The sequence below is a fragment of the Pinus tabuliformis genome, chromosome 5_1 (genome assembly GCF_031772625.1).
Source record: "Pinus tabuliformis cultivar Carrire ecotype Pingquan chromosome 5_1, CPIR1, whole genome shotgun sequence".
Taxonomy (NCBI): Eukaryota; Viridiplantae; Streptophyta; class Pinopsida; order Pinales; family Pinaceae; genus Pinus; species Pinus tabuliformis.
Window position 1 is genome coordinate 522,947,561 of NC_142305.1, and position 27,041 is coordinate 522,974,601.

The 27,041-nt window shown below is 37.3% G+C and overlaps 1 protein-coding gene across 1 annotated transcript in view; it reads right to left on the minus strand.

Moving 5' to 3' along the window:
* Positions 1-27,041, minus strand: part of LOC149165802 (structural maintenance of chromosomes protein 5-like) — a 187,974-nt gene that overhangs the window by 16,849 nt on the left and 144,084 nt on the right. Inside the window, exons 13-20 of the mRNA XM_089429941.1 lie at positions 13,502-13,554; positions 12,901-13,334; positions 12,494-12,793; positions 10,774-10,898; positions 10,371-10,487; positions 10,154-10,231; positions 9,916-10,015; positions 9,768-9,822 (exon numbers count right to left, since the gene is read on the minus strand). Of these exons, the coding sequence (XP_089286067.1) occupies positions 9,768-9,822; positions 9,916-10,015; positions 10,154-10,231; positions 10,371-10,487; positions 10,774-10,898; positions 12,494-12,793; positions 12,901-13,334; positions 13,502-13,554 (1,262 nt within the window). The remainder of the gene's footprint in view (positions 1-9,767; positions 9,823-9,915; positions 10,016-10,153; positions 10,232-10,370; positions 10,488-10,773; positions 10,899-12,493; positions 12,794-12,900; positions 13,335-13,501; positions 13,555-27,041) is intronic.

The following is a 27,041-nucleotide window of genomic DNA, read 5'->3' on the forward strand; positions in this document are numbered from 1 at the left end:
GGAATCTTTTTATAACGAGTCATTAAAGTGTGTAAGAGAGCGTAAGAGTTGCGTAAGAGCATTAAAAAGAGAGAGGAATGAATCGAATGATGATTAAGTCGAAATTTGAACTATTATGATTGATTGATGATCAAAAGGGATTTTCCATCAACAATACTTGATTACCAATTGATGCAAGGTGATTTACTATTTATGGAAAGTCATACTTGAGACTTTCTATTTTTAGAAATTCTATTTTTAGACTTTCTATTTTTAGACTTTCAATTTTTAGAAATTCATCCCTGAGCTGCCAATTTTCAACAATCAAAAGCATCATAGTTACTATCCAAGTCAAGGTCACTAATATGCCTTTACGTCAAGGTCACTGTAGTATATATTATTGTCTCTTGTTGGTCCAATCACAACCTTACTGAATATAAGGATCATAGTTTCACATTGTATTATCAATCTCATTGAATGTTCATATATAAGATGAGAGCCATATCATATAACAAAAGTATACGCATCATAACACAAAGGTGTGTGGGCCTTGCAGGTGTGCGGACCATTGAAGAATGCAAAACTTAATATATGTGAGCCATATCATATAGAGACAAGCCATCAATGATAGTGAGCGAGTCAATGCCACTTACTAATTGATACCACTGTAATGTTGTAATAACATCAATGCCATTGCAAAGTTAATGTTGATGCCCCTATAAAGTCAATGCATTGTTGATGCCACTAAACAAAGTGCAAGCCATACTATTATGGGCCATCCTCATAGTGTGATCGGAATTGTGGTGTAAGTCCTACAAAATGAGCCGCATAAATGCCAATACATATGAGTTGCCGAGATGTGCCACTGTATATCAACCGCAGAGATGCCAAGAGTGATGATACCAACAAACCATAGATTAATTTATACGAGCCAAAAAAATTGAACACGGGTCAAAGAAATATATCAGTTTACAAGCCACAAAAAATCACCATAAATTGAAATGTGATCATAGAAAGATAATGCCAAGCAACTACAGGTCATTACATAAATACCGTAATTGCAAAACCTAAATAATACGAATTTTATGTATAGTAATGCCCAATGTAATGTGAACCATATGACTGAGAAATAGTCCACTGAGATGCCAAGCGAGCTTGAGCAGAGAATCATTCGGACCATGGAGCGAACCTTCAAAAATTCTTTTGAATCTCAGAGATCAAACTATATGAACCTCTGACTTCAAATCATTGTAAAAATGTACACTTCACTCAAGCAAAATTATCGATTAGGATGTTGAGCTTTTTCTATCATAATTTAATATTTAGTGGGTAATATGATGAATACGATCCCAACACTGGCAATGATTTTGATGTTATGTAGTTATTTATTGTAGCATGAATTTCTTTGGATTTTGGAGGCCATTTAGAGCGTCTCTACTAATCTATTTCGATTCAGAGATGGATTGCAGTTGGTGATATTTTGGTTATATGCACCCTTGTTATTTACATGAGAAAGTTTGCATAGTTTTGTATCTTGAGTTTTGTAGCTTGGGAGGTACTCCAAGCCCTATGGTTCAGGGTTTGGAGGAATAGACGCAACAAAAGTGGTTTGTGGGCTTAGAACCCAAGGTGTGGGCTTTGCATCCAACCTTGTCGGTGTGAAACCACAAGGAAATTTTCCCATGCGACTCTTGAAGGTCGTAGAGGACCCTAAAAGGAACTTGGGGATGCAAAGAACACCAAGATCGGAGCTCTAGAAACAAAGATATAAATTTTTATATAATTTTGTTGGGCCAGTGGCACAAAAGTCAAGTTGGCCAGCTTAGTATGGCGCCCTCAAGGGATGCGTTGAGGCCCAAGATGAATTGTATAAATAGGAGAGGCGTTGGAGCTCATTACACACATCCAAAGTGCATCAAATCATAGCAACTCATCATCTGAAGCTAGCCACAGAGCCTAGGAGCCAAACGAAGGAGGGAAGAAGCAAAGTTTTGGATCTTTCTATGACTATTTGGAGGGCCAAGTGCAGGAACAAGAAGGCTGAAGTTTCAAGGAAGTTACCAACGATCCCAAGTGCAGTGCAGGGAAGGAAACTTGGACTGCTAAGAGAGGCAGGTTGTTTGCGTAAGCTCAAGACTGATTCTTAAAGGACAAAGGAAGGAGGTCAAGGGAGCAGATTACATCAGCCCAAGTTCATTGTTGGAGAAGGACTTCTAGTAGTGATAGGTGGCAGCCCTCCTGCCCTAAGTTTGTCTTCATTGGAGTAGTGTAGGAAAACAATAGTGGGAAGAAGTCCCTAAGTAGTTGAGGAGCAACAATGGATAAAAAGTCTGAAAGTGTTGTGTAATGAACAAAGTTCATATACTCAAAGGAATTCTTTGATACCAATGTAACAAACAAAGTACGTATATGCAGCGGAGTAATCTTCAAAATGCTTCGAAGACAAAAGACATCCATTGTAAGACAAGTAATTGTATATTGAATATTATATAAAATAATTGATGTGATGATCGGAATGTTACAAATGAGGTTTGCTTATATACCTAAGCAAGTTTCTCTTCATGAATGGTCATGTCTTTAAGACATGCCTTTTTATTACTAATGACTATTTAGTTAACCTTATTATGATTATTGTTGTTTACATTAATTTATTATTTTTATATGAATTATATTCATAACATTGCCTTCCCCTCCAAAAAGCCTTGTCCACAAAGATTATTGACGAAAGGGCTTGATCTCTTTTCCCGTTTCGAATATCTTCTCGTCTTAGTACTTTCATCTTCGTTGATACAAGACGATATGATCCTCTGAGTGATAAACAAAATTGTCGGACTAAGAATGGATCTGACCATCCTAGATTAATATTTTGTGGAATCTTTTGATCACTGGAAATTTGTAATGAATTGTTATCATAGGACTAGATTCTGCAAACTTCAGTATTCCTTGGAACATAAATCTATTGTTTCTGTTCTAAATGGTTCAAATATGTAGACTGACTTAGTTGTTTGCTCTTGTGATTCGGATGTCGATAAGGAGTTCTTCTGGTTGGACTTTCCCTTATCATGTGTGTGGCAGTTTCCTGATTTACTTCAAGTACTGTTGTTGAGTTGACTATTGAATCATCACTTGGAATTTCCATTGTTTGAACTGCAACTTCTGAATATGTTTTAACTTCTACTAGTTTCTCATCTTCTTGAATTGCGATATTGACCGGATCGATATTTGTTCCTTTATCTTCAACATGGACTATTACGATTAGAGACTTCAATACTTCTTCTTGAGTAAATTGTTCTAACTTGTCATTTAGTGACTTCTTGTCACTTTTAAGCTTCTTTATTTGCGTAAGAAGGTTTTGGTTATGATTCCTTAGACATAAAAGCTCTTTGCTTTCTGGATTGTTGACTTTATTCTCAGTATCCTCCTCTTCTTTTAAATTTTTGATTTGTTCTTATAACCTTTGATTAAGGGTCTTTAAACACAAATTTTCTTCTTCCTTTTTTGATAGACTATCGTTGAGTTTCTTCGCAAAACTTTCTTTTTCTTGTTCTAATTTGTGTTTTTTAGCTTTACACTCTCTGCTTTGTTCAAGGAGTTTTTGATTATGATCTTTTAAACGAGAATTTTCTTCAATTTTATTAGATATGACTTCTTCAAGCTCTTTCTGCTTCTCTGGTTGAATCTCTTGGAACATCAATTTCAAAATCTCTTTAAGGTCTTGTGATGAGTGTGTTATCGATTTTGATGTCATGGTCATGTCCTGGAAGGTGATCATCTTATTTTTATAAGGAAACATCAAAATCTTTTTTTCTACGTTTAACATGAACGTACCAATTCTTTTAACCAAGGTTGACCAAGAATTATGTCAATCTTTGGGTTAAACATAGTTACGACACGTAATCGAGAGTTGCATTCATAGTGGTCAATTATCACTTGCAAATCATTAATTTCATACTCTTTTTTGCCAAAAATATTTGTTCTTTCTGCTATGCTTGATTCTGGAATTAATAGTTGATTTGCCAAGTTAACATTGATGTAATTTTTCTCATCACTTGTGTTGATAACGATATTAATCTCCTTCCCTTGTGTATTCCCTTTTAATATAATTAAACTACAATCTACAACTGAAAGACCTTTATAGGAAAATTTTCCTTCCTTTGCTTCCGGATTACAATCCATTCTTTCTTCTTCAATAGTTGACTCCATATTGCCTTTTTCATCAATGATTGTCTTCATTTTGCTTAGTCAAGATGAGCTTAGGGTCTCAAAGTAATCCCTTATGACCTTAGCAATATAATAATTATTTCCTTTGATTTTATAAATAACTTCACAATGTCTTCTTTGGTAATCCTTAATAACTTTACAAAATATTCTTCTTTTTTAAATAATAATATATGTTTTTTTAAATTAAATTAATTAATTAACTATATAATTTTAAATATATATATATATATATATATATAATTTAACTATATAATTTTAAATATATATATATATATATATATATTATATATATATATATATATATATATATATATATATTTTAATTCAATATATATAATTCAAGTTAATAAATATAAGGTTTATGATTGGGGCAACTAACAAAGTTAGACTATTTGGAACCGCAACTTGAAGCGACGATTATTTGGGTTAAGGAAACCGATGTAGATGGAGTTTGATCAGCCGTAGATGGGTGTATGACAACGCGGTGGAGGGTTGATAACAGACTAGTCGGTCACTGAGCTTGGTGGGGATCACAGTGCCAGCGGAGTGGTTGTTGTCAGTAGGGGCGTGGTGGACAAGAGAAAGGCTTTGAGCGTGAGAGCGAAGGACAAGAGAATAGCGTGGAACGAGGACAAGGGCAACGATTAGCAAGGATTGCGTGAGGGATAGGCGACGACAGGGTGTAGAATTGGATGCAGTAGTCTGGTCACGACATTGACTAGCGAATTCAGACAGTGGCAATGGAGGAAGCATCCATGGACTCAACAATGGTTGACAGCGGGAAGAATCAACAGGTACAACGACGTCAAGGGCTCAAGAGCAGTTGGTTGCAACCTGCAACGTATTCGAGCAACAAATGTGTATGGCCACTCTCTGCTTTGGTGTTTGAACCTATCAGCGACTGTGGATAGCGAGCAGGGCTGCGATGACCAAGTAAGTCACTTTTCCCTCTCTTTTTTAATATATTTTTTTTAATTTCTTTTTATCATATATTTTTTATGCAAATTCTGTTTTTTTTTTTTTCATTTTTTTTTAGTTTCTTTTATTTGTTTTTGCTTTCTTTATATATGTGTGTGTGTGTGTGTGGCCAAAGGTCTAATAGTGAAACTTGAAAATGGAGAAACTCAAAACTTTGTAGTGAAACGCTTGATCGTGACGACGACTACGTTGACAAAGACTTTAATGGCCAATGGTCGGGATAAAGAACGTGGCTCTGATACCACTGTAACGAACAAAGTTCGTATACTCAAAGGAATGCTTTGATACCAATGTAACAAACAAAGTTTGTATACATAGTCAAGTAATCTTCAGAATACTTTGAAGACAAAGACATCCATTGTAGGACAAGTAATCGTATATTGAATATTATATAAAAGAATTGATGTGATGATGTGAATGTTACAAATTAGGTATGCTTATATACCGAGGCAGGTATCTCTTCATGAATGGTCATGTCTTTAAGACATGCCTTTTTATTACTAATGACTATTTAGTTAATCTTATTATGATTATTATTGTTTACATTAATTTATTATTTTTATATGAACTATATTCATAACATGTGGTGTCCTTGAAATACTAAGGAGCAGCTAGTGAGCATGAATAACCTATGTGTTAGTTTTCGGTGGACTTATGATTACCTTGAGGGCAGATTGGAGAGCCAAGTTCAGTGACCTAAAGAACCAGGACCATTGATAGAGGCAATGCTGCAGAACAAAAGCGAAGGACCCACAATTGTGTTCAGGGTATGACAAAGAAGTTGTGATTGTGCACTACATCAGCTAGATCGTCAGTGTATCTTGTTCTTGTATTCTTGTACTAGTGGATGTTGAGGGCCATTATCCCTGGTACGGGAGCCCTAGACAATTGTATTATCAGTTTGTTAATATAACGAAGTTGGGTTGTTGAAAATTGTAAAAAGTTGTCTATATTTTGTGCACTAGTAGATTTATTGTTGTATATTGTTCTGTTGTGCAAAGTAGTTTGTTGTGATACTTGGATTGGTAGCGTCAGTGATTGTAAGATTCTAACCTAGACTCCAGTATCGTGGAAAAACAACAGTGTATAATTATAACAGCATCTTTCGGTAAAAATCACATAGGAGATAATCTCGTCGACACGTTTCGAACCAACCAGTGTGGTTCATCTTCGAGACAAGATGAGGAATCAGATCTAGGAAATGAAATAAATAGATGAAGAGAGAAGCTAACTAGCAGTTAGAAAATAACAGCTAGTTGACTAAAACATTGAAATTAATAATTAAGATTTGACCTAGAATCAAAAAGAATTTTAATTAATAATTAATATTTTTGAATTAAGTTAAAAAAAGTATTTATATAATAAATAAAATCAATTTAAGTTATAATATTATATGCAATAATAATTAGAATTCTAACAAACTATTCAAAGAAATAGTAATAATAATATTATAAATATTATTGTTAAAAACAAAAACAACTTTGGGAATATAGAGCAGGAATCTCAATTTGAATATTAATTATAAATAATATTATTAAAATAAATTATATTTGTATTAATAAATAATTATAGACAGTGTTGTTAAGATGTTATTAACAAATATTTATTCTTCCCAATAATTAGAAATACTTTTACTAAGAAATAGTAATAAAAAATAAAAATAGTATTATAAATATTATAGCTAAATATATTATATATATATATATATAATATATATGAAAATAATAATAAGGAAAAAAATATAAGATAAACAAGAAAACACAAAAAACTTTAGGAAGAAAGAGCAGGGATCCAACACCTGCTGATACTCCAGCCATCATCTCTGTTCAGATTAACGGGCCTTTTTTCAATTTCTAAGGCCTCTCTAAATTTACAATGATGAAAATGGTCAATCCTAGCGATGACCCTAGCCTCTTCTATGCAGATGTGATGATTGGTCTTTTCTACATGTTCTGCCAAAGCGGAGGAGTGAGACCTTCCATGCTTGATGTCCACAACATGCTCACAAATCCTTTGATTTATTGATCGACCAGTCTCACCAATATAAGGAGCCCCACAGGAACAAGGAATAATATAAACACCCTTCCCATCCTTGGGGTTAACCGGGTCCTTGACCGAACGAAGAGAACTTCGAATAGTGCAAAGGGGTCTAAAAGAAGAAGGAATATTATGTTTTTTCAAGATTCATATGGATGCACATTAATTATATTTTCTTTTCAAAATTTGAATATTTTATGTATTTTTTGGTCAATCAAACTTTTGGTCTAGCTCTAATAACATTGTTGAGGATGAATTGACCATTTTCCATCAAGCAAACAAGGAGAAAACCATTGTTTTCATTGCTATGATTCATCTCATGAGATACATTTATTTTTGTTTTAATATGATTTCGTATCATTCTATTAGATCTTGTAACTCAAGACAAATATATTTTTTTAATATCGATATTTGATGTATCTAATATCACTTGACATCTTATATATCGATTTTATTTTCATATTTATGTAGCAGTGTGTTTGTTTGATGTTGATGTTGTTTTAGAAGTTAAATTTTGAAAAAAAAAAAATGGTTATTTTTGTATTTTTTAAAGTTTCCCAATAATTTCCGATATTTTCCCCAATATTGTTGATAATTAAAATGTTGGACCCCTAATGATAAATTGCCGATAACGATAAATCTATGTTACTGGATCTGCCAGCCTTGGGGGATGGATTCGCGGATCCCCAGATTGGATCCAGATTTGCTTGGATCCACCTAGGAACCCATATGAAAATGTTTTCTTCACCATAATGTGCACCCCGAAATTCAAACTGCGGTTCTTACAATTTGGGATTTTTACAATACAAAAATACCTATATTCACTAAATTAGTATTTTGTTAATTTTCGTTGAATTAATTCCTAACTTTGGGTCCCTTTGGTCATGGGAGAAGTTCATATTCGCTGAATTAATACTCTATTAATATTTATTGAATTAATACTCTGTTAGTATTTGCTGAATACATACCTAGCTTCGGGTCCGTTTGCTCACGGAAGAAGTTATTTCCCAAATAATACTTAGCTTAATACCTGGCTGGTAAAATGGATTCGGTGGGTTGCTTGTAGCCACCATGGCGGGCACCCTCGCTGGGTCATCCCGTCACCAATGGAACATATCAGTAATATTAGAAATACTATGGTATCGGAAACCAAGGGCTGACCATTCGTTGGAACGTGGGGACATTTGGGGACACTTATGGAAAATTTATTAATGTTCTAGAGATTATTCACGTTCAGATGTCGGAACTCAACTTATAACTTATTAATATTAATAACTATATAATGTATAACATATAATAATAATAATACAAATATACTATAAAAAATTAAATTTATAATATTGTAAGCTCATATATATTAAGTAAATTTTACAATTTGGTATTTTAAAGTTAAGTTTATATTTATATTTTAATTTCTAAATTAAAATTATATATATAAGATACAAACTTAGACTTTTAAAATTATAATTTAAATTAAGTTCTATATTTATATTATAATTTATATATTGCAGTATAAATAGAAATATTAAAACTTATATATATTTATTAAATTAAATATATTAGTTTATTATATCGTATTTTGAAATAACATATTAAATTTTAAATATCACATAAGATATAATTATATATTTAAAAATTTGTAATTTTACAAATTATAATTTTTTTACCGTCTAATATTTATCTTCTTTGAAAGTAAGGAAACATATTAATGGCTCAAGACCTAAAGGTATCTTGCGAGAGTGGAAGTCACCCCTATTACATACCACATACAAGTTATTTTTAGATGGCCAATTTTGTCCACACATAATGATGTAGCTGCATGTTGAGATCTTGAGATTGTATCAACAGAGGTTAGACCAGTAACCATAAATATTGTAGCCTTTTCCATACTATGGAAAATATTTATATACTATATAGTAATATACATGCCGTTTCCCCGCCGTATCTGGATCCTGGCTTTTAAAAAATCTGACGAGTCCGTATCCGGATCCGCATCCGGATCCAGATCTGAATCCTGGTAACTGAGCAATAAATGTAACATTTCTTCCGACACACTGGCAATTTCTACAATATTGCAGAAAACCTTAAAATGTAATGATTTAAAACAGCAGAAGTGTTTGAAAATGTGTCTCTCTAAATGAAAACACAAGAAATTTGATAAAATAAATTTATTTACCTAGTATTATTTCAAGTTGCATTATCACTGTACGCAAACACGGAGTTAAAAATCTCTTAGGTTTGTATTAAAGGCTTTAAATAGATTAGTGATAATAGAATTGACTTCATGTGTCTATTTTTTATTTCATAGAGATCTCATTGCATGGAATATTTAAATTTCAAAAACTAGTTGTAATTGTGGACTCTGACACCCTGCCAAGTGATAGCATATCACTATCGCCCTTGGATAACTACGGTCTTAGCCTATTATTTTTTAAGAAAACAAGTTGTTCTTGCAGTAAAGTATTTAGATATTACAAAACAAAAAAAATATCAAAGAAATTCCACCTTCCCCAAATACTATGTTAATATACTGTATCAATAGAAGGCATTACCTGAACTTGACTTTTATTAGAATACCATACTTGTCAAAATCCATGCCATGTTCATCTGACCAAAAACCACATTTAGGAGTATCAAATATACCATTTGGAAGCATCTATTGAAATTAGCGAAGAATTTAAACAAATATCCAGAATATACCTAGTGTAACTTCTCCAGCAACAGCCATCTCTTGAAAGTTGTGGCTGAAAGTTTCATTAATTCTGGTAACCAAACTCTTCAATGTGGGAAGCCAGGATTCCTTTCAATAATAGCTTGATATTAGAAGTTGGTCATATAATAAAACAATTGAATTTCAATATTTTCATAGCATTAATGAGGCATGCATTAACAATAAAAGAGATAGATGTAGAAATATATCACTCCATTTGTTATTCACCTTAAGACTATTTATTTCTGCCAAACTCCTATTCAGCACTGCTCTGTCTTCCTCCAATTTTAACTCCAGGTTGTGGATCTTCACAAGGGCATTCATGAAATCAGACAGGTGAAATAAAATTCTCTATGACCTAAACTACTAAGACAAATTAGAAGAGCCGTAGTCTGAGAATGCACTAACAATTCTCTAAACTCCAAAAATATGTAAGCCAGAATACCTGTTCACATCGGCGTTCATATTCTTCAAGCACATTGTGATTAAGAAAAAGAACAGCATTTGCCTGTGCCGTACAATCTTGGATTGCACCTTCAAGTTCTTCAACTGTATCAGGCATCTGTATACAACAGAAACAATGCAATCAAAGTTGAAGAAATATCGAAGCTTTCTAGGATTCTAACTCAAGAAATGATCTTCTCAGAAAATAGCACTTATTTCCCAACAATATATAATCATGTCCCAAAAGGCTTTACAACGATTTTTACATAAGGATTCTAACAAGTACCCCAAGAAATGCCACAAAATGTTATCCAAAGTTAAAAAACCTGTTTCAAAAAGAAATAATACATCAATCAACAATGAAGCATGATTTTGATCATACAAATGATAATAAAATTGAGTACCTCAAGAAACGCCCGTTGCAATTCAGGATTGAGCCTGGCAACAGATTCTGCAGCATCCTTGGCCATTTGAAGCTGCCTTCTGCAATGCTCCACCTCATCTTTACCTATAATGTAACCCATTGAACAATAAAAAAAGAAGAAATATCAGTACCATTGGTGCAACCAGGCCATTAATCTGTAAATAGCATTATTGCAATGCATCTCACACTCAAATTTCAATAAAGCTCATAATGAAATGTCCAAGTGCATAAGGCTTTTCCAAAATGAAGAATACTTGCAAATGATTTTGCTTTTTATTGCTGGATCCCAGAAGATGTATATTGATCAAACAGATTTTAAGGTTAAAAAGGATCTGGTTGATGAGGATCATATTGATGTTTTGCGCTTTGTGATCAGTTGCTTACAAATTGGTGAGAGTCACAAGTAATCCTCCTTGTGGATTAATCATTCAACATTTTCACAAACTATGGGTGTTTCTTGGTGGTTTGTCTAAGGGAGTGTTACCATCAACCATATGCCAAGTCATCCAGGTGATCAAACAACTCGTCAAGAATGGTGACAAGCCTAAGCAAAAGATGCATCAAGTGTATGACAAGTGTGTATTTGTCTCCACATGTGAGCCAAAGAAGGAAAGTGCTCTACATGAAACCATGCTTCACATCAACAGCCACCCATCTACATGTGGAAATCATGCATGAGACCTAGGGTGTTTTCGAAGCTCAACAATATGAAAACAAGTACTATTAAATGGAGGACACCCAGCACTCTACACCATCATGAAAGCAATCAAATGAAGACTCCAATACAATGCAAAACACACCCAAAGGTGCTAGGGTATTAAATCAAGAGGGGTAGGTGTCATTATGTATTATCCACCTCTAACCCATGTGAAAGATAGACCAACAAGCGTAATGGCTTCTCTTCATGATAAGTAAGTGTACCAAGTAAAACATCATCAAAGCATTTAACACATCATGATCCATGTCATCAAATATCAACCAAGGCACTAAGTGAAACCAAAAACCTCTTGCCAGTAAAAAAGTGTTAATTTTCTATCCCTAGTAAATGACAAACTAGTGATTTTCCTTTCAGAAAATTGAAATTTAGATCTGCTCACTGAATAAAATCCCCAAGCTGGAATTTTAACAAGAAATAAATAGAAGAAGCAAATAAACCAATTTCACAAACAAACAAAAAATTAACCCTTCAAATTACTTTGGAGCATACAAGGTTTCCCTTGGTGGGAAATTGGTCCCAAGCAAAATTTTACAAGCTAAAGCAATTTCTGGGTTTTCTATACAGCACCTGAATGGCTACTATTACCCTCAGAAATTCCCTGAATCGGCCCCTCAAGCAGCTGCTTGTTGCACACCCGACGTATAGCATGTACGGCACTCAATTTCATGTACAGCTAAGTTACCAGGATATGGATACAGAGCTGGATTGGCTAGATTTTTGAAAGTCCAGGATCCGGATATGGCAAGGATACGTCAAGTACACAAAATATAACAATATTTTTTAAATTTTAAAAGCCACTTTTAGAGTTCAAAAATCAAACACATTTATAAATCACAACATTTAGAACTGAAACCATTAGATATATTATAGATATGAAAACTGAAACATGAAATGATGCATCCTCCCTCGTACAAAAAAGATAATACTAAGTACAAAAATGAGGGTCTCATCCATGATCACTCTGTGCAGTGGGTTTAACTACCAAATGGATCTACATTCTCTTCTGCATATCGCAACTCTACATCATGAATAGATGATGGGGTTACTGGAATGTAGGAAGTTGCATTAGTAGGTTGGATTGGTGGTGGAACAATATCCTCAAGTAGGTTCAGGTGAGTCATCACATTCAGTGCCAGGTTCAAGTAAGAGATCTCAGGGTCCACATCCCACAACTTGCTTGGACCTTTTTTATACTCTGGTTCAGCATGTGATAGAAAACGGATGTTGGAATGAACATACACAATATCCTCAGCCTTTGCCGCTCCCAGCCTGTTTCGTTTCACTGAATGGATGAAGCCATATGTACCCCAATTCCTCTCAGCTAATGAGGAACTAACAACCTGTGATAACAACCTGGTGGTTAGAGTTGAGAGATGAATGCTATCCCACCAACGAAGCCCCACCAAGTAATAGGATCAAGATGCCCACAATCGTCCATAGTTAGTGGATCTGAAAAGATATCAGTAAATTGTACAAATCCTCCAAACTCTTGGCGTACTTCCATTGCAACTCCCATATCTCTATACATTTTCCTCAAAGTTGTCTTGTATCCATGTACTACTTCAGAATCCTTGTTTGGCATTGTTCTACCAGGTAAAGACAAAATTTTAGAATCATCATATTTCGGGTGCAATGCATAGGCCAGAACATGTAATGATGTGGTCATTTTGTTCCACCTTTCGGTAACTATGTCCTTCACTTCATAATAAAATGTTTTATAAGGGTCATTTTCACTTTCCTTGATAATTTCCCTTATCCTCTCTATTATACTATCAATGTTTTCATAAATTTCCCCCAAGCAAAGTGTATCTGTGTCAAATGTCCTGATCAAGGTCAGGACTGGTTCAGTAAACCGCAGAAGGTATTGGACCTTGTCCCACCATACATCATCAAGAATGATGGACTTAAATTTTTTCCCTCTATCAAAAGTGGAAGTCCTCCATGATTCGCAAAGAGGGTCAATGACCATTGCTTGTAATGCTTGTCTCACCTCCACAACCTCTTTATGACAAGAGTGTGGGAGGCAAAACGGGTTTCAGCAATCTACAAATTTCAAAAATTCAAATCTTAAATGAGAAATCATATATAAATTTGTAATTAAAATTACGAATTTCCAATACAAATAATATTAATTAAAAAAGAGTACCTTCGGTAGCTCCAAATTTGCAAAAACCTCGATATATGGCCCGGGACACTGAATGATTGGTTATGAACGTTTAGATTTTTTTCCTGCTACATATATTTCATTAATCCATTCAATCTCACCAATTTTGGCAAGCATAAGGTTCAATGAATGTACTGCACATGGAGTCCAAAGGATGTGATCATATCGACCCAGGTTTACAAACCTGTGTGTTGTTTGTAATGACTTGGACAATATTGTGGCCCCACACTTTCTATTGCATCAACAAGAATGGTGGATATAAAAGATGCATCTTTCTCTATTCCACTGCAATCAACAGCCTTCAGAAACATTGTCCCTTGGGGGCATATTGCAATAACATTAATTAATGGGCAGTTTCTTTGGTCTCTCCATCCATCAAAAATGATGGACACACCTGTTTATGCCCATGTATCCTGAATTGATTGTAGTTGTCTATCCTTGCTTGTCTCTCTGATGACAAAAAAGTAGTGCGGACCTTTTAATATCCAGAGCTTTTGTACCCTTTTGGCACTTCATTAACCGCCTTAATCATTTATTGCCAATAAGGGAGCACAACAAATTGAATGCTAGCCCATTTGCATAGATGCAACAAGCTACATGTTCATCAGTTGTGTCTCTACCTTGATTATTGAAAGTTGCTTCAAGAGGGCCTAGAGTGGGCATTTTATTAGTTGTGGCAGCAGGCTAGATGGCAATAAAGGCCTAGTTGTAGAGCTTTGCACAGGGTGTTTTCCCTTAGCAAGCTTCCAATCAGTAGCATCTTGCAAGGATGCATAGAATTTAATTTTTGCAAGACTCAAACCTTGGCCAGGTTTTCCATCTGCGTCTTTTGGCATGGTCTGAAAGTTCGGAAACCTGAACCTATTGCAGCAACTTGAAATTATTCTCCTAATTGTTAATTAAATTTAACAATATATTTATTGTTTCCTACGACAAATACTGAACAACTCACACTGCAACCTACACAAATAAAATTGTGGAAGAATAAAGGTTGGAAGAAATGCTAGCACACACATAAATTTACACAATTCTTTTTGGACAAATGTCCCCTGAAAAACCCAACTTAAGAAAATTGGTGCAACAATGAGGGTTTTATTTTATTATGCAGCAGTGAAATCTAAGTACATCGATGGATACTCAACTGGCAATCCAAACAGCAAGAAATCTGGCAGAGATATTCCTTAAGAACCCCTGGCACTCGCACTTCCTGCACTCGTATTGCTTTCACTCGCGTTCCTTCACTCGCACATTCCTACACTCACGCGTACCTGCATTGGGAATAACTCAGCCTCTTGTTGCCTCTTCGGATCTGGAAATTTTCCTACGGATCACTGTCCTTGCCCCTCACTGACATTGCGTACCTCTCCGGCTCGAACTCTATTGCTGCTAGCTCAATCTGCACAAGGAATTGTTGCTCAAGTGTACTCTCCAAGTGCCCATCAACTTCTTCTTATAATCCTCTTTTGGGACTCCAACGGCCAAGACTAAATCTTAATTGATGGCTAGCATTAACTTGAAGTCGATCCATGTGATTTTCTAGAACATTCACGCCTTGACTTAATTAATTATGACTAATTAACAATATTCCCTAGTTTTAGACTTGGGAAATATTAAAAAACTGGTTAATAGTCTAATTAAGTCATTTCTAAGCGGAATTTCCAGAAACAATTTATGGGTTTTGGAGATCTCATGTATTCTAGGCTCTCCACAAAATTTTATGGCTAGAACACATCCGATGCTATAAAAACCAACACTCCCTCTTAGCGAGGAATGTGTTCTAGTGCTCTACTGCACATCCTGTGACAGAACCATGTCTTTGCATCATCTCATGTCACGTTGTTGATGCCTGGCACTGCTGCCCACCAATCACTACGCAGCTCTGATTTCACTGCATTTGTGTTGATGTTGACCCTGCTAAATTGCTACCAACAACTGCAGCTGAGAAGCATCCTAAATACTGAATCAACTGTGAAAATCAACTGTGATCAATATGATGCATTTGTCACTTGAGTCTCTCACTGCTGCTAGCATCTGCACTGTCACTGAGGAATTTGTGTTGTTGTTGACTCAGCACTGTGCCACCTACACTGTGCTCCTCAGCATCTGACTGTTGCTAGACTCTGCATTTGACACTCTGGCATCTGACTGCATCTACTACCACTGATACATCCTACTACTGAATATTGTGGGCCCTCGTAGCAAGGTATTGATCCAAGAGGTGGACTTCCTCAAGGATCCTGCCCATCTGTAGCACTTTGGGGCTACAAAACCAAGTCACTCCACCTCACTCTTAGAGGTATATCGGCAAACATAGCAAAATTTGATCTACTCATATTGTTGTTGTTATTGCTCTGCTAATGCTTCTGCACTATTGTTGCAACTCCTGCAATAATGAGTTTGATATCCTCAGATCCTGAAGCACTAGCTTCCATAGGGATGCTCCCTCTGAAACTAGACTCCCTTTGAGTCTCGATCTCCCTATGGGAAATCTCTCTGCTCCCTCCTGGCAACTTACACTGTCCTCCTGTACTGGAAACTGGACTACGTAGCTCTGCACTAGGAATCTTTTGGCTGGAACTACACCTACATCCTGCAACTAGGCAATTTGTACTGCCTGTGTCACTGCATCTAGCTCTACCACTGTCTCCTAGGGACTGATTGCAACTAGATTTGCAACTCTCTAATGACAGATTACGTTTTGAACCTGCTAGTATGATATTGTGGACTCCTGTAGCAAAGGTGATGGTCTCGCTGCAACAATTTGGAACTGAATCTGGCTAATCTCCTTGTTGCAACTACGTTGAAACCTACCGATCTGGCACACCAAAGTCTCATACTCCACCTGGATTTGGTGCCCTACTATCTACTTTCGAGCCTAGTCCCTAACTGGGACCCTTCCTTTCTTTGCAACTCATACTAGACATCTCGTACTTCCTCTGGTATTTGCCTCCAACAATTGGAAGTCAATCTGCTACCTAGATCTGCATTATGGCTAACTCGCACGACCTCTTCTAGCAATCTCGTCCAGTCATCCCTGCAAAGCTGCAAAATCTGTAAGACTCAAAACCAGAGAAGATAAACCCGAAAATCTCCCTCTTTTTCGTTGCTCTGTTGTTGGATCTGCTACTCACACTCCCTTCTAGAGTGAGAAGATCTACTCACAACCACTGCCAATCTGCAACTAGAAATATTAGATCTCTAAAACACGAGATCCCCTGAGAGAAATTTTCCCTCTGCTATGTGTGCTTCTTCTTCCACCCAACGCTAGCTCTAATCTAGTAAACTATTGCAAAACTACTGGGTCCAGCTAGAGATCTGCTCTACGAAAAATATTGGGCTACTCCCTCTACCTCTCAAATCCCTCGATCTAGAGAGATTGAATTTTTTTGTCCCTCACTCAGAAAAATCGAATCTCCTTAAGAAATTTGACCTCTTGGCAAAGTGATTGTGATGCCCTCTGGGGTTTCGATCTACTACCCACACTGAATAGGGAAACTCCTCCTTTCTTCGCTATTGAGCTCTCCAGCTCATCATCTACGATCTGATACCATGTGAAAATACAGAAACCTGAATCCTATTGCAACAACTAGAAATTATTCGCCTAATTGTTAATTAAATTTTTTTATTTATTTACTATTTCGTACAACAAATATTGAACAACTCACACTGCAACCTACACAAATAAAGTTGCGGAAGAATAAACGTTGGAAAAAATGCTAGCACACACACATATATTTACACAGTTATTTTTTGACAAATGTCCTCGGAAAAACCCAACTTGGGAAAACCAGTGTAGCAGTCATGGTTTTATTTTATTATGCAGCAGTGAAATCTAAGTACAACTATGGATGCCCAACTGGCAATCCAAACAGCAAGAAAATGTCGCAGAGGTATTTCCTAAGCAACCCCGGCACTCGTGCTTTCCTGCACTTGTGCTGCCTACACTCGCGTCCCTGCACTCGCGTGTTCTTGCACTCATGCTGCCTGCACTCGCGTGTTCCTGCACTCGTGTTCCTACACTCCCATTCCTACACTCGTGCGTTCCTGCACTAGGAATAACTCAGCCTCTTGCCACTGCCTCTCCGAATCTAAAATTTTCCTCTGGATCATTGTCTCTGCCCCTCACTGAGACTACGTCCCTCTCTGGCTTGAACTCTACTGCTACTAGCTCGATCTGCGCACAAGGAACCGCTGCTCAAGTGTACTCTCCAAGTGCCCATCGACTTCTTCTTATAATCCATTGATAGGACTCCAATAGCCAAGATTAAATCTTAATCGATGGCTAGCACTAACTTGAAGTCTATCCGTGTGAGTTTCTAGAACATTCACATCTTGACTTAATTAATTATGATTAATTAACCATATTCCCTAAGTTAAGACTTAGGAAATATTAAAAAATAGTTAATAATCTAATTAAGTCAATTCTAGGCAGAATTTCCAGAAACGATTTATGGGTTTTGGAGATCTCATGGATTCTAGCCTCTCCACAAAATTTCATAGTTGGAACACATCCGATGCTTCAAAAACTAACACCTGGAGCATCCTTGGACCCCTGTGTTAGTTTGTCCAGTCAAATGGGCCTTCACTCTGGTATATGAACCATTTTTGATATCTTGGCATTCATTGCACTTCCATTTATATGAACCACCTCCGAGATTTTTTCCAATAATCTCCACATACTGCCATAAAGGAGATTTTGGGTTTGTTTTGATGATTTCCCTTTCACTCTGTTGTGATGGTTCCATTTCTATAGGTTGTAGGCTATAGTGTGTGACTGCATATATGAGAAAATCCAAAATTCAAACTATTATGAATACACAAAATTAAAAATTAAAATACATAAAAATTAAAAATTAAAGTACATAAAAATAATTTAATTAAATACACATTATAGTCAATTAAATTATGCGTTTAAATTAATTAAATTAAATGATACACATTATAGTATATATCATTATATCTAGGAGTCCACGGGGTCTTGGATAGACAATGATCAGGTGTTGTGTTTAAAACACTCCTTGATGTGAAGTCACTGGTTCAATTCCATGCCCCGATCGGGGTGATATATTGGACATGATGAAGATCTAGCCCTGCCAAGCTTACAAAAAGAAAATCATTATATCTAGGAAGTCAATTGATTAAAAAAGGCCTGGATTATGTCAAATATCATTATATCTAGAAGTCGAGTTCGTTATGCTATGGTGTTGAATTTTGTGTTCATTTCTAAATTGGTTTATGTGAAAATTTCTAAACAAAAATTCTATTACTGCAACAACTGATTTATTTTACCTACTTATTTCTCAATAAGTTATTTATGAAATTCCTTCAGTAAATATTAAAATAAATTCTACTGCAGATATCACACCATTATACAGAAACAAATATATGCACAAGAATCAAACACATCAACACAGTTATTTTTGGACAATTGTCCCCGGAAAAACCAATGTGGGAAAACCGGTGCAGCAGAGGAGGGTTTTATTAATCTTCAGCAACAATCGTTTTTACAAAAAAAAATTGCATAGACACTGGGAGAAAACACCTGAGACTTTTCTCCGAGACTTTCTAACACCCTGGAGGACTTCCTTTCCCTACTGCGTCAGCCCTGCGTCATTTTGCGTGGCTCTGCACTGCTTTGTCCTTCTCTGCGTCATTTTGCGTAGCTCTGCGCTGCTTTGTCCTTCTCTGCGTCATCCACTAAGTCTCTATGAACTGTCTCCCTCTGCGCTGTCTCTCAGAGTCCCTGCGTCACCTCTTCTGAGCTGCCCGACTACTACTAATCACCCCCTCTTCCTCCACCCTGCAACTCTCCCTCTGACATCGATTTCACCTTCTCTGAAAATCGATTTTCCTTAGGATATTGAGTGTCTGTTGGTGTGTCTCCAAATGACCCTCAAGTCTTCTCTTATACTTTTCCTGTTGACGAATCAACGGCCGAGATTAAATCTCTAATTATGGCTAAGATTAAAACAAACTTGATCCTCGTCTCTTACAAGCTTCCCATCCTTATTTTTATTAATATCCATTAATATTTTTATTTTCCTAAGTTTAGACTTAGGAACCCATTAAAAATATTAATTATTTTAATAACTCCTCATCCGGATGGAATTTCTCAAAACGATTTCTGGGTCTTGGAGATATTATGTGTTATAGCCTATCCACCAATTTTCATGGCTAGAGCACATCCGATGCTACCACAAATCAACACTCCCTCTTAGCGAGGAATGTGCTCTAGTGATGTTCCACCACTGATCCTCCAGCACCGGTACCTGTGCTGATGTTGGGCCCACTGCCCTACATCCACTGCATTGTTGCCTCCTGTATTGCTGCCCATGGCTCTACCACTGCTACATTTGTACTGCAGCTCCCTCTGCATCCGTGTTGTTGATGGTCCTTCTTCCCAACACTGCATCTGCACTGCAACTCTGATACTTATCCATTTCTGCTACTGAAATGGATTCTTTACAATCCCTATCTTCTCCCTGAAATAAACGAACTTTGTTCTTCCTAGGGCCTTGGTGAGGATGTCCGCCACCTATTCTTCTATAGGAGTGTAGTTCAACTGTACTGCTCCTCATTGGACACAATCTTTGAAAAAGTGACACCGAATATCAATGTGCTTCGACTGATCATGAAATACTGGATCCTCAGAGAGCTTGATGCAACTCTGATTATCACACATGATCCTGATCGCCTCCATCCTTCTTCTGAATAGGTTCACAAGCAATTTTCTAAGCCATATGGCTTCGCACTAAGTAGTGCTAACGGCCATATATTCTGCTTCAGCTGAGCTCAGAGCTACGGATTTCTGTTTCCTACTGCACCAGGAGGTCATCCCTAATCCAATGTTGAAACAATACCCAGAGGTACTTTTCCGATCTACTGAACTTCCAGCCCAATCTGCATCAGTAAACCCACTTAGTCTGATGTCATTACTTCTGGTGTACAATAGTCCATACTCGACTGTTCCCTGTATATATCTGAGAACATGTTTGGCTGTTGCCCAATGCGCCCTCTTAGGTTCCACCATGAACTGACTGAGGGTGTTGACAGCGTAACAAATGTCTGGCCTGGTATTGACCAGATACATCAGGGACCCTATGAGCTGCCTATATAAGGTGGGATCAACATCTTTGTCTTCTGATGCATCAATTTTCTTCCAGTTGGTGATCATTGGAGTAGCCATAGGCCTACAGTCCTGCATCCTAAATCTCTTCAAGATTTTGTAGCATATCTCCCTTATCCAAGAAAGATCTCACCCTCCTGCTGCCAAACTTCCAACCTCAGGAAATAATGCATCTGTCCCAAATACTTCATGTCGAATTCTATGGTTAGATTCTTCTTGCAGTCCTCGATGAGCCTAGATGATCCTGTCAGGAAGAGATCATCCAAATATAATACTAGGACTAGAGGCTCATTCTCTACAACCAGATAGTAGAGATTGGGATTTGCATCACTCTTGATGAACCCCATCATCTACAAGTAGCCATCAATTCGACCATACCATGCGCTAGGCGCCTGTTTGATTCGATATATGCTTTCTTCAATCTGCATACATGAGATTTCTTCTCATGTGTCTCAAAGTCTTCTGGTTGTTCAATGTATACTTCCTCTGCTATGCTATCACCCCGTTCAAGAATGTCGTCTTGACATCCATCTGATGAATCTCCCAGCCCATCTGTGCTGCAAGAGATATCACGGTTCTAATAGATGTATACCTGGCTATTGGGGTGAACCTTTCTTCGTATTCTATTCCTTCCTTCTGAGCATACACCCTAGCCACAAACCTGGCTTTGTATGTAGATCCATCTCGAACCTACCATTGATCTGTCTTGAGGCCTAGGTACTACTTCCCATACATCATTCACCATTATAGAGTTGTATTCCTCCACCATCGCATCCATCCAAACTTGATGCTGAACGACCTCCTGAAAACTGGAAGGTTCCCCAACCTAAGCTACTAAGGCCTGATATCTGTCTAGCTGTCTTCACTCCCTTTTACTGTTCCTGGGTGCACCAATGAAATCTTTTGCATCCCATAGAATCTGTCAGAGTTCCCGACTCGTTCTTCCTCTGGTAGTAGGTACATCTGTTAGCTCTTCTTCTTCCTGTGATTCCTCCTGTTCTGAAGGAGAATTTCTGGTACTGGCTTCCACTGGTTGAAGTGGTTTGACCAACGGCTCATCTTTTGACTACTCCTCGGAAGGCATTTCTCAAGATTTTCTGAAGGACCTATCCTCCATGAATTTCACATCTCACCGAACTACTACCTTCCTGCTCCGTGGAAGATAGATTCTATATGCCTTAGCATTCTCGCTATATCCCACAAGATATCCTTTCTCTGCAGTTTGATCTAACTTCTTCCTCTTCTCCTCAGGTATACGGCAATAGGCTAAACTCCCAAATATCCTAAAATGACTAACTTCAGGTGTCTTCGTAGTGAAGACCTGCTCTGGAGTAACCTTGCCCAATGTCCTATGAGGAGTTCTATTTTGGACATAGACTGTCATGCTGCATGCTTCTGCCCACAGGAATTTTGGCATATCCTGATCATACATCATTTCCCTAGCTACTTCCACAATAGTCATGTTCTTCCTTTCTGCTACTCCATTCTGCTCCGGATTGTAGGGAGTTGTCCACTCTCTTCTGATGCCCTCCCTAGCACAAAAATCGGTGAAGTCCTTGTCGACATACTCTCCACCATTGTCTGAGTGCAACACTTTTATTTTCTTTCCTATCAGATTCTCCACTAGAGCCTTGAACTCTTTGAATCGACAGAAAACCTCATCCTTGGTTTTCAGAAAATAGATCCAAGTCTTCCTGGAATGGTCATCGATGAAGGTGACAAAGTATTTGGCACCACTAAGAGCTTTTGTGGACATCGGTCCACAGATATCAGAGTGTATCAATCCTAGTACACTCTTGGCCCTATTGCTACTTCTAGGAAACGCTGCTTTGGCATACTTGCCCAGAGCACGCCCTCTGCATACATCATCTCGTTCAGTACTAAGATCTGGAACTCCTGTTACAGTTTTCCTGAGAATTCTCAAAGCCCCATGGTGCAAATGTCCCATCCTTTTGTGCCATATTTCATTCAAATCCTTGTCACCATTATTGCCTATCAATGCCATTGGTGATTCTAGTTGCAACCTGCACAACCTATTACTTTTGATTTTGATCTGTACCTTATTTTTCCAACTCGGGTGTTTGACATATACTTTCTCCTCAATGAAGAAAACGCCATAGCCCTTGCTTTGAAGTTGAGATACGGAAAGTAAGTTCATCCCTAGTCCTGGCACATGCAGCACATTGGTAGCTCCGGAACCGCTCTCGGTTTCTATTTGAAAAACTATAGTACCCTTCCCTACTGGAGTACACTTTTCCTTATTCCTATGGTGATCTGAAAAATCATTTTTCCCTCCTGATTCTGAGAAACATTCTCGAATTCCTGTCATACACCAGGAGGCTCCATTGTCTATATACCATACCCCTGATGATGCAGAGCTTGCTACGTAAGCAATTTCATCTTTCAATCTGGAAGCCAACATAGAGAAATCGAAAATTCTATCTCTTGTGCATTCCTCTGAAAATCTACACGAATCTCCTAACGTGGATGTCTCTGCATCATGCCCTTGACCCATAAATGATCTTCCCTTCCTGTCTCTGAATCTTCCCTCTGATACCATGTGAAAATTCTAAACAGAAATTCTATTACTGCAACAACTGATTTATTTTACCTACTTATTTCTCAATAAGTTATTTATGAAATCCCTTCAATAAATATTAAAATAAATTTTACTGCAGATATCACACCATTATACAGAAACAAATATATGCACAAGAATCAAACAAATCAACACAGTTATTTTTGGACAATTGTCCCCAGAAAAACCCAATGTGGGAAAACCGGTGCAGCATAGGAGGGTTTTATTAATCTTCAACAACAATCGCTTTACAGAAAATTTTTGCATAGACACTGGGAGAAAACACCTGAGACTTTTCTCCGAGACTTTCTGACACCCTGGAGGACTTCCTTTCCCTACTGCATCATTATGCGTGACTCTGTGCTGCTCTTGTGAAAATTCTATCACTGCAGCAACTGATTTACTCTTCCTACTTATTCCACAATAAGTTATTCATGAAATTACTTCAATAAACATTAAAATAAACACTGCTACAGATATCACACCGTAAAACAAAACAAAAAAACATATGCACAAGAATCAACACATTGACACAATTATTTTGGACAACAGTCCCCGGAAAAAACCCGATGCGAGAAAACCAGTGCAGCAAGGGAGGATTTTATTATTCAGCAATTCTTTAGTACAACAGGGTGCCAAACTGGCTTACCCACAGAGAGAAATAATTCTCCAGCACTTCTCCCAATCCCAGCGTTAGCTCGGTTGACCTCTGCGTGGCTCTCCAAGACTCTACTTCAGCCCCTGCTTGACAGTGTCAGCCCTGGGCATCTCTACGTCACCCACGCAGGCCCAGCAAGTGACTGCGCAGTCTTCTGCTGCCTCTGCATCTGCCTGAAAAGCCCTGCGTCTGCCTCTCCTACCTCAACGCTGATTTTCAGTGGCTGATCCCACCTCTCTGCTCCGTACTCGTTGCCTCTTGATTTCTCACCAGACCACTGGTTCAATTTCTCAGCTAACCCCGCTCCAGAAATTGAACTGACTGCTCTCCCTCAATGTGTTCTCCACGTGACCCTCAATCCTCCTCTTATACTTTCTCGTTGACACATCAACAACCGAGATTAAGTCCCTAATCAACGGCTAAGATTAGATCTGGCTTGATCCATGACTTTTGGACCATTCTAACACAGTTTTATATTAATTCACATTAATATTTTATTTTCCCTAAGTTTAGACATAGGAACTCCATTAAAAATATTAATTATTTTAATATCTCCCAAACTGTTTAGAATCTGCCCAAACCCTTTCTGGGTATTGGAGATCTCATGTGCCCTAGCCTCTTCACCAATTTTTGTGGCTAGAGCACATCTGATGCTACCCCAAATCAACAGCTCTGTCCTTCTATGCATCATCCACCGAGTCTCTGTGAACTGCGTCTCACTCTGCGTTGTCTCTCAAAGTCCCTGCGTCACCTCTTCTGAGCTCCCCGACTACTGCTAATCACCCCCTCTTCCTACACCCCGCAACTCTCCCTCTTAAATCAATTTCACCTTCTCTGAAAATCGATTTTCCTTAGGATATTGAGTATCTGCTAGTATGTCTCCAAATGACCCTCAAGTCTTCTCTTATACTTTTCATGTTGACGAATCAACAGTCGAGATTAAGTCTCTAATCAACGGCTAAGATTAAAATAGACTTGATCCTCGTCTCTTAGAAGCTTCTCATCCTTATCTTTATTAATACCCATTAATATTTTTATTTTCCTAAGTTTAGACTTAGGAACCCATTAAAAATATTAATTATTTTAATAACTCCTCATCCGGATGGAATTTCTCAAAACGATTTCTGGGTCTTGGAGATCTTATGTGCTTTAGCCTCTCCACCAATTTTCATGGCTAGAGCACATCCGATGCTACCACAAATCAACAGTTTAAGCCTGAAGAATCAAGTTCCTTTCACAAGTTCATGTTCTACAAGATTCTAGTGTGTACTATCTAAAAGATTACAAATTCTTTATGGTAAAGTCTAACCCAATTAGCATGTCATTTTTGTGGAACAGATGCTGTCAAAGATGAATTAAGTTTGTGGTTTCTCAGAACATGGAGCTTCTGGAATGTAATTAAAGATCAATTGGGAAAAACTACACTCAATAAAAGATCTAAAACCAGCAAGGATGATGAAGACCATGAAATGGAATTGGATTTCTTGGTAGAACATATTGTTGATAAAAGAACCTTAAACGCAGAGCTTTATGCCGCAATTATCATTTCAATGGAACAACTCAGCCGGTAAGTATTGCCTACTGATATGTTGAGCCTTGGATGGTTTATAATTGCCACTAGTTGTCTTTCAATGTTGAGCCGTATGACTACAACCCTTAATGTTGGTAAGGTTGGATTCTCTGTAGTGGTTATCATTCAGGTGGGGTGGTCTACTATAAGAAATTCTTTGGGCCATGTCGTGCCTTTTGCCAAAGCTATTTTTATCTCAGTCGGCATAATACCAGCAGGTGGGGATATAGTCAAAGCTTTTGACAAAGTTATGTAAACGCAGTCTCCGAATAATTTAATTCAGTTCTAACTTCTAAACACTGACAAAAATTTAAAATTAAATTGTCGACAATTCCAAAGTTCCAAACCTAAGTGGGTCATTGCCTGGTGAATCCTTCTCAGTTGTATCATTGCTATCTCTTACTATCCTTGTGCGTTGATAAAAGAGCATTGTTTCTATCTTTTTCTATCTTTTGTTCGCTGACAAACTCATGGAACAAGACAAAGAGGGACCACAAATCAAATTAAGAAAAAAAAGCCTAAAACCTAAAAACCGCAGTACAATTAACTTGAAATATGGGCGTACTTTTAAACAAGATCTGTTTCCAACCTAAGGGATTCATTTCCAACCTACAGGGATCCACACATCGCCGTTTCTTGGACTGATCAAGGCGGATCCAAATCTGGATCTGGATCGTGGATTTGCAGATCCTGGACCCTAATGTGCTGAATCTGTTATCTTAGTTGTACAACTGACATGAACTGATGTACTACCTATTGTTTTGATCGATGTATGGCTAAGCAACTATGCTAGGTGTCATGTGGCCCTCTCTTGCAGTGATATGTTGCTATACAATCAGCCCTTCTTCTTTGCTACTCGATCTCACTAGTATAGCCCTTCCACTCTACTAGATCAAATTCCTAGTTGATTCTCCTCGCTGCTATCCATGCTTTCTAAAATCTTCTATAGATCTTTGAACACTTTGGATGAAGGTCCCTTAACATCCACACTCTATTCACTCTGTGTCATTTCCTTAGCCAAGCCCTCTTTTTATAAGTTTGAGTTATTGACTACATCCGCAACCCTAATCTCCACAGTGATTGACAGTTGAGATGAGATCTCAACTTTACTTAAGATCAACAGTTGAGATCAATGTTGCATGAAGCGGGCCGTTTTTTTGGAAGCAAAGCATCATAAGCGTCATATCCAAAAGCCTAGGAAGTGAAGCATCTCGGAAGTGTGTATTATATATATTTGCATTTATATTAAAAAAAAACATCCAAAATAGGCAATTAGTTGTAGAAGTTATGAAAACATGCCTATTTGTAATTAAATATATCAAGATAGATATGGCATCCATTGTACATCAATGTTATATTATTCAAGCATCAACCATTAGATTCTAGCAATTACAAACATACATAAGTTTTTAAGTATATCATAGATAATAAAAG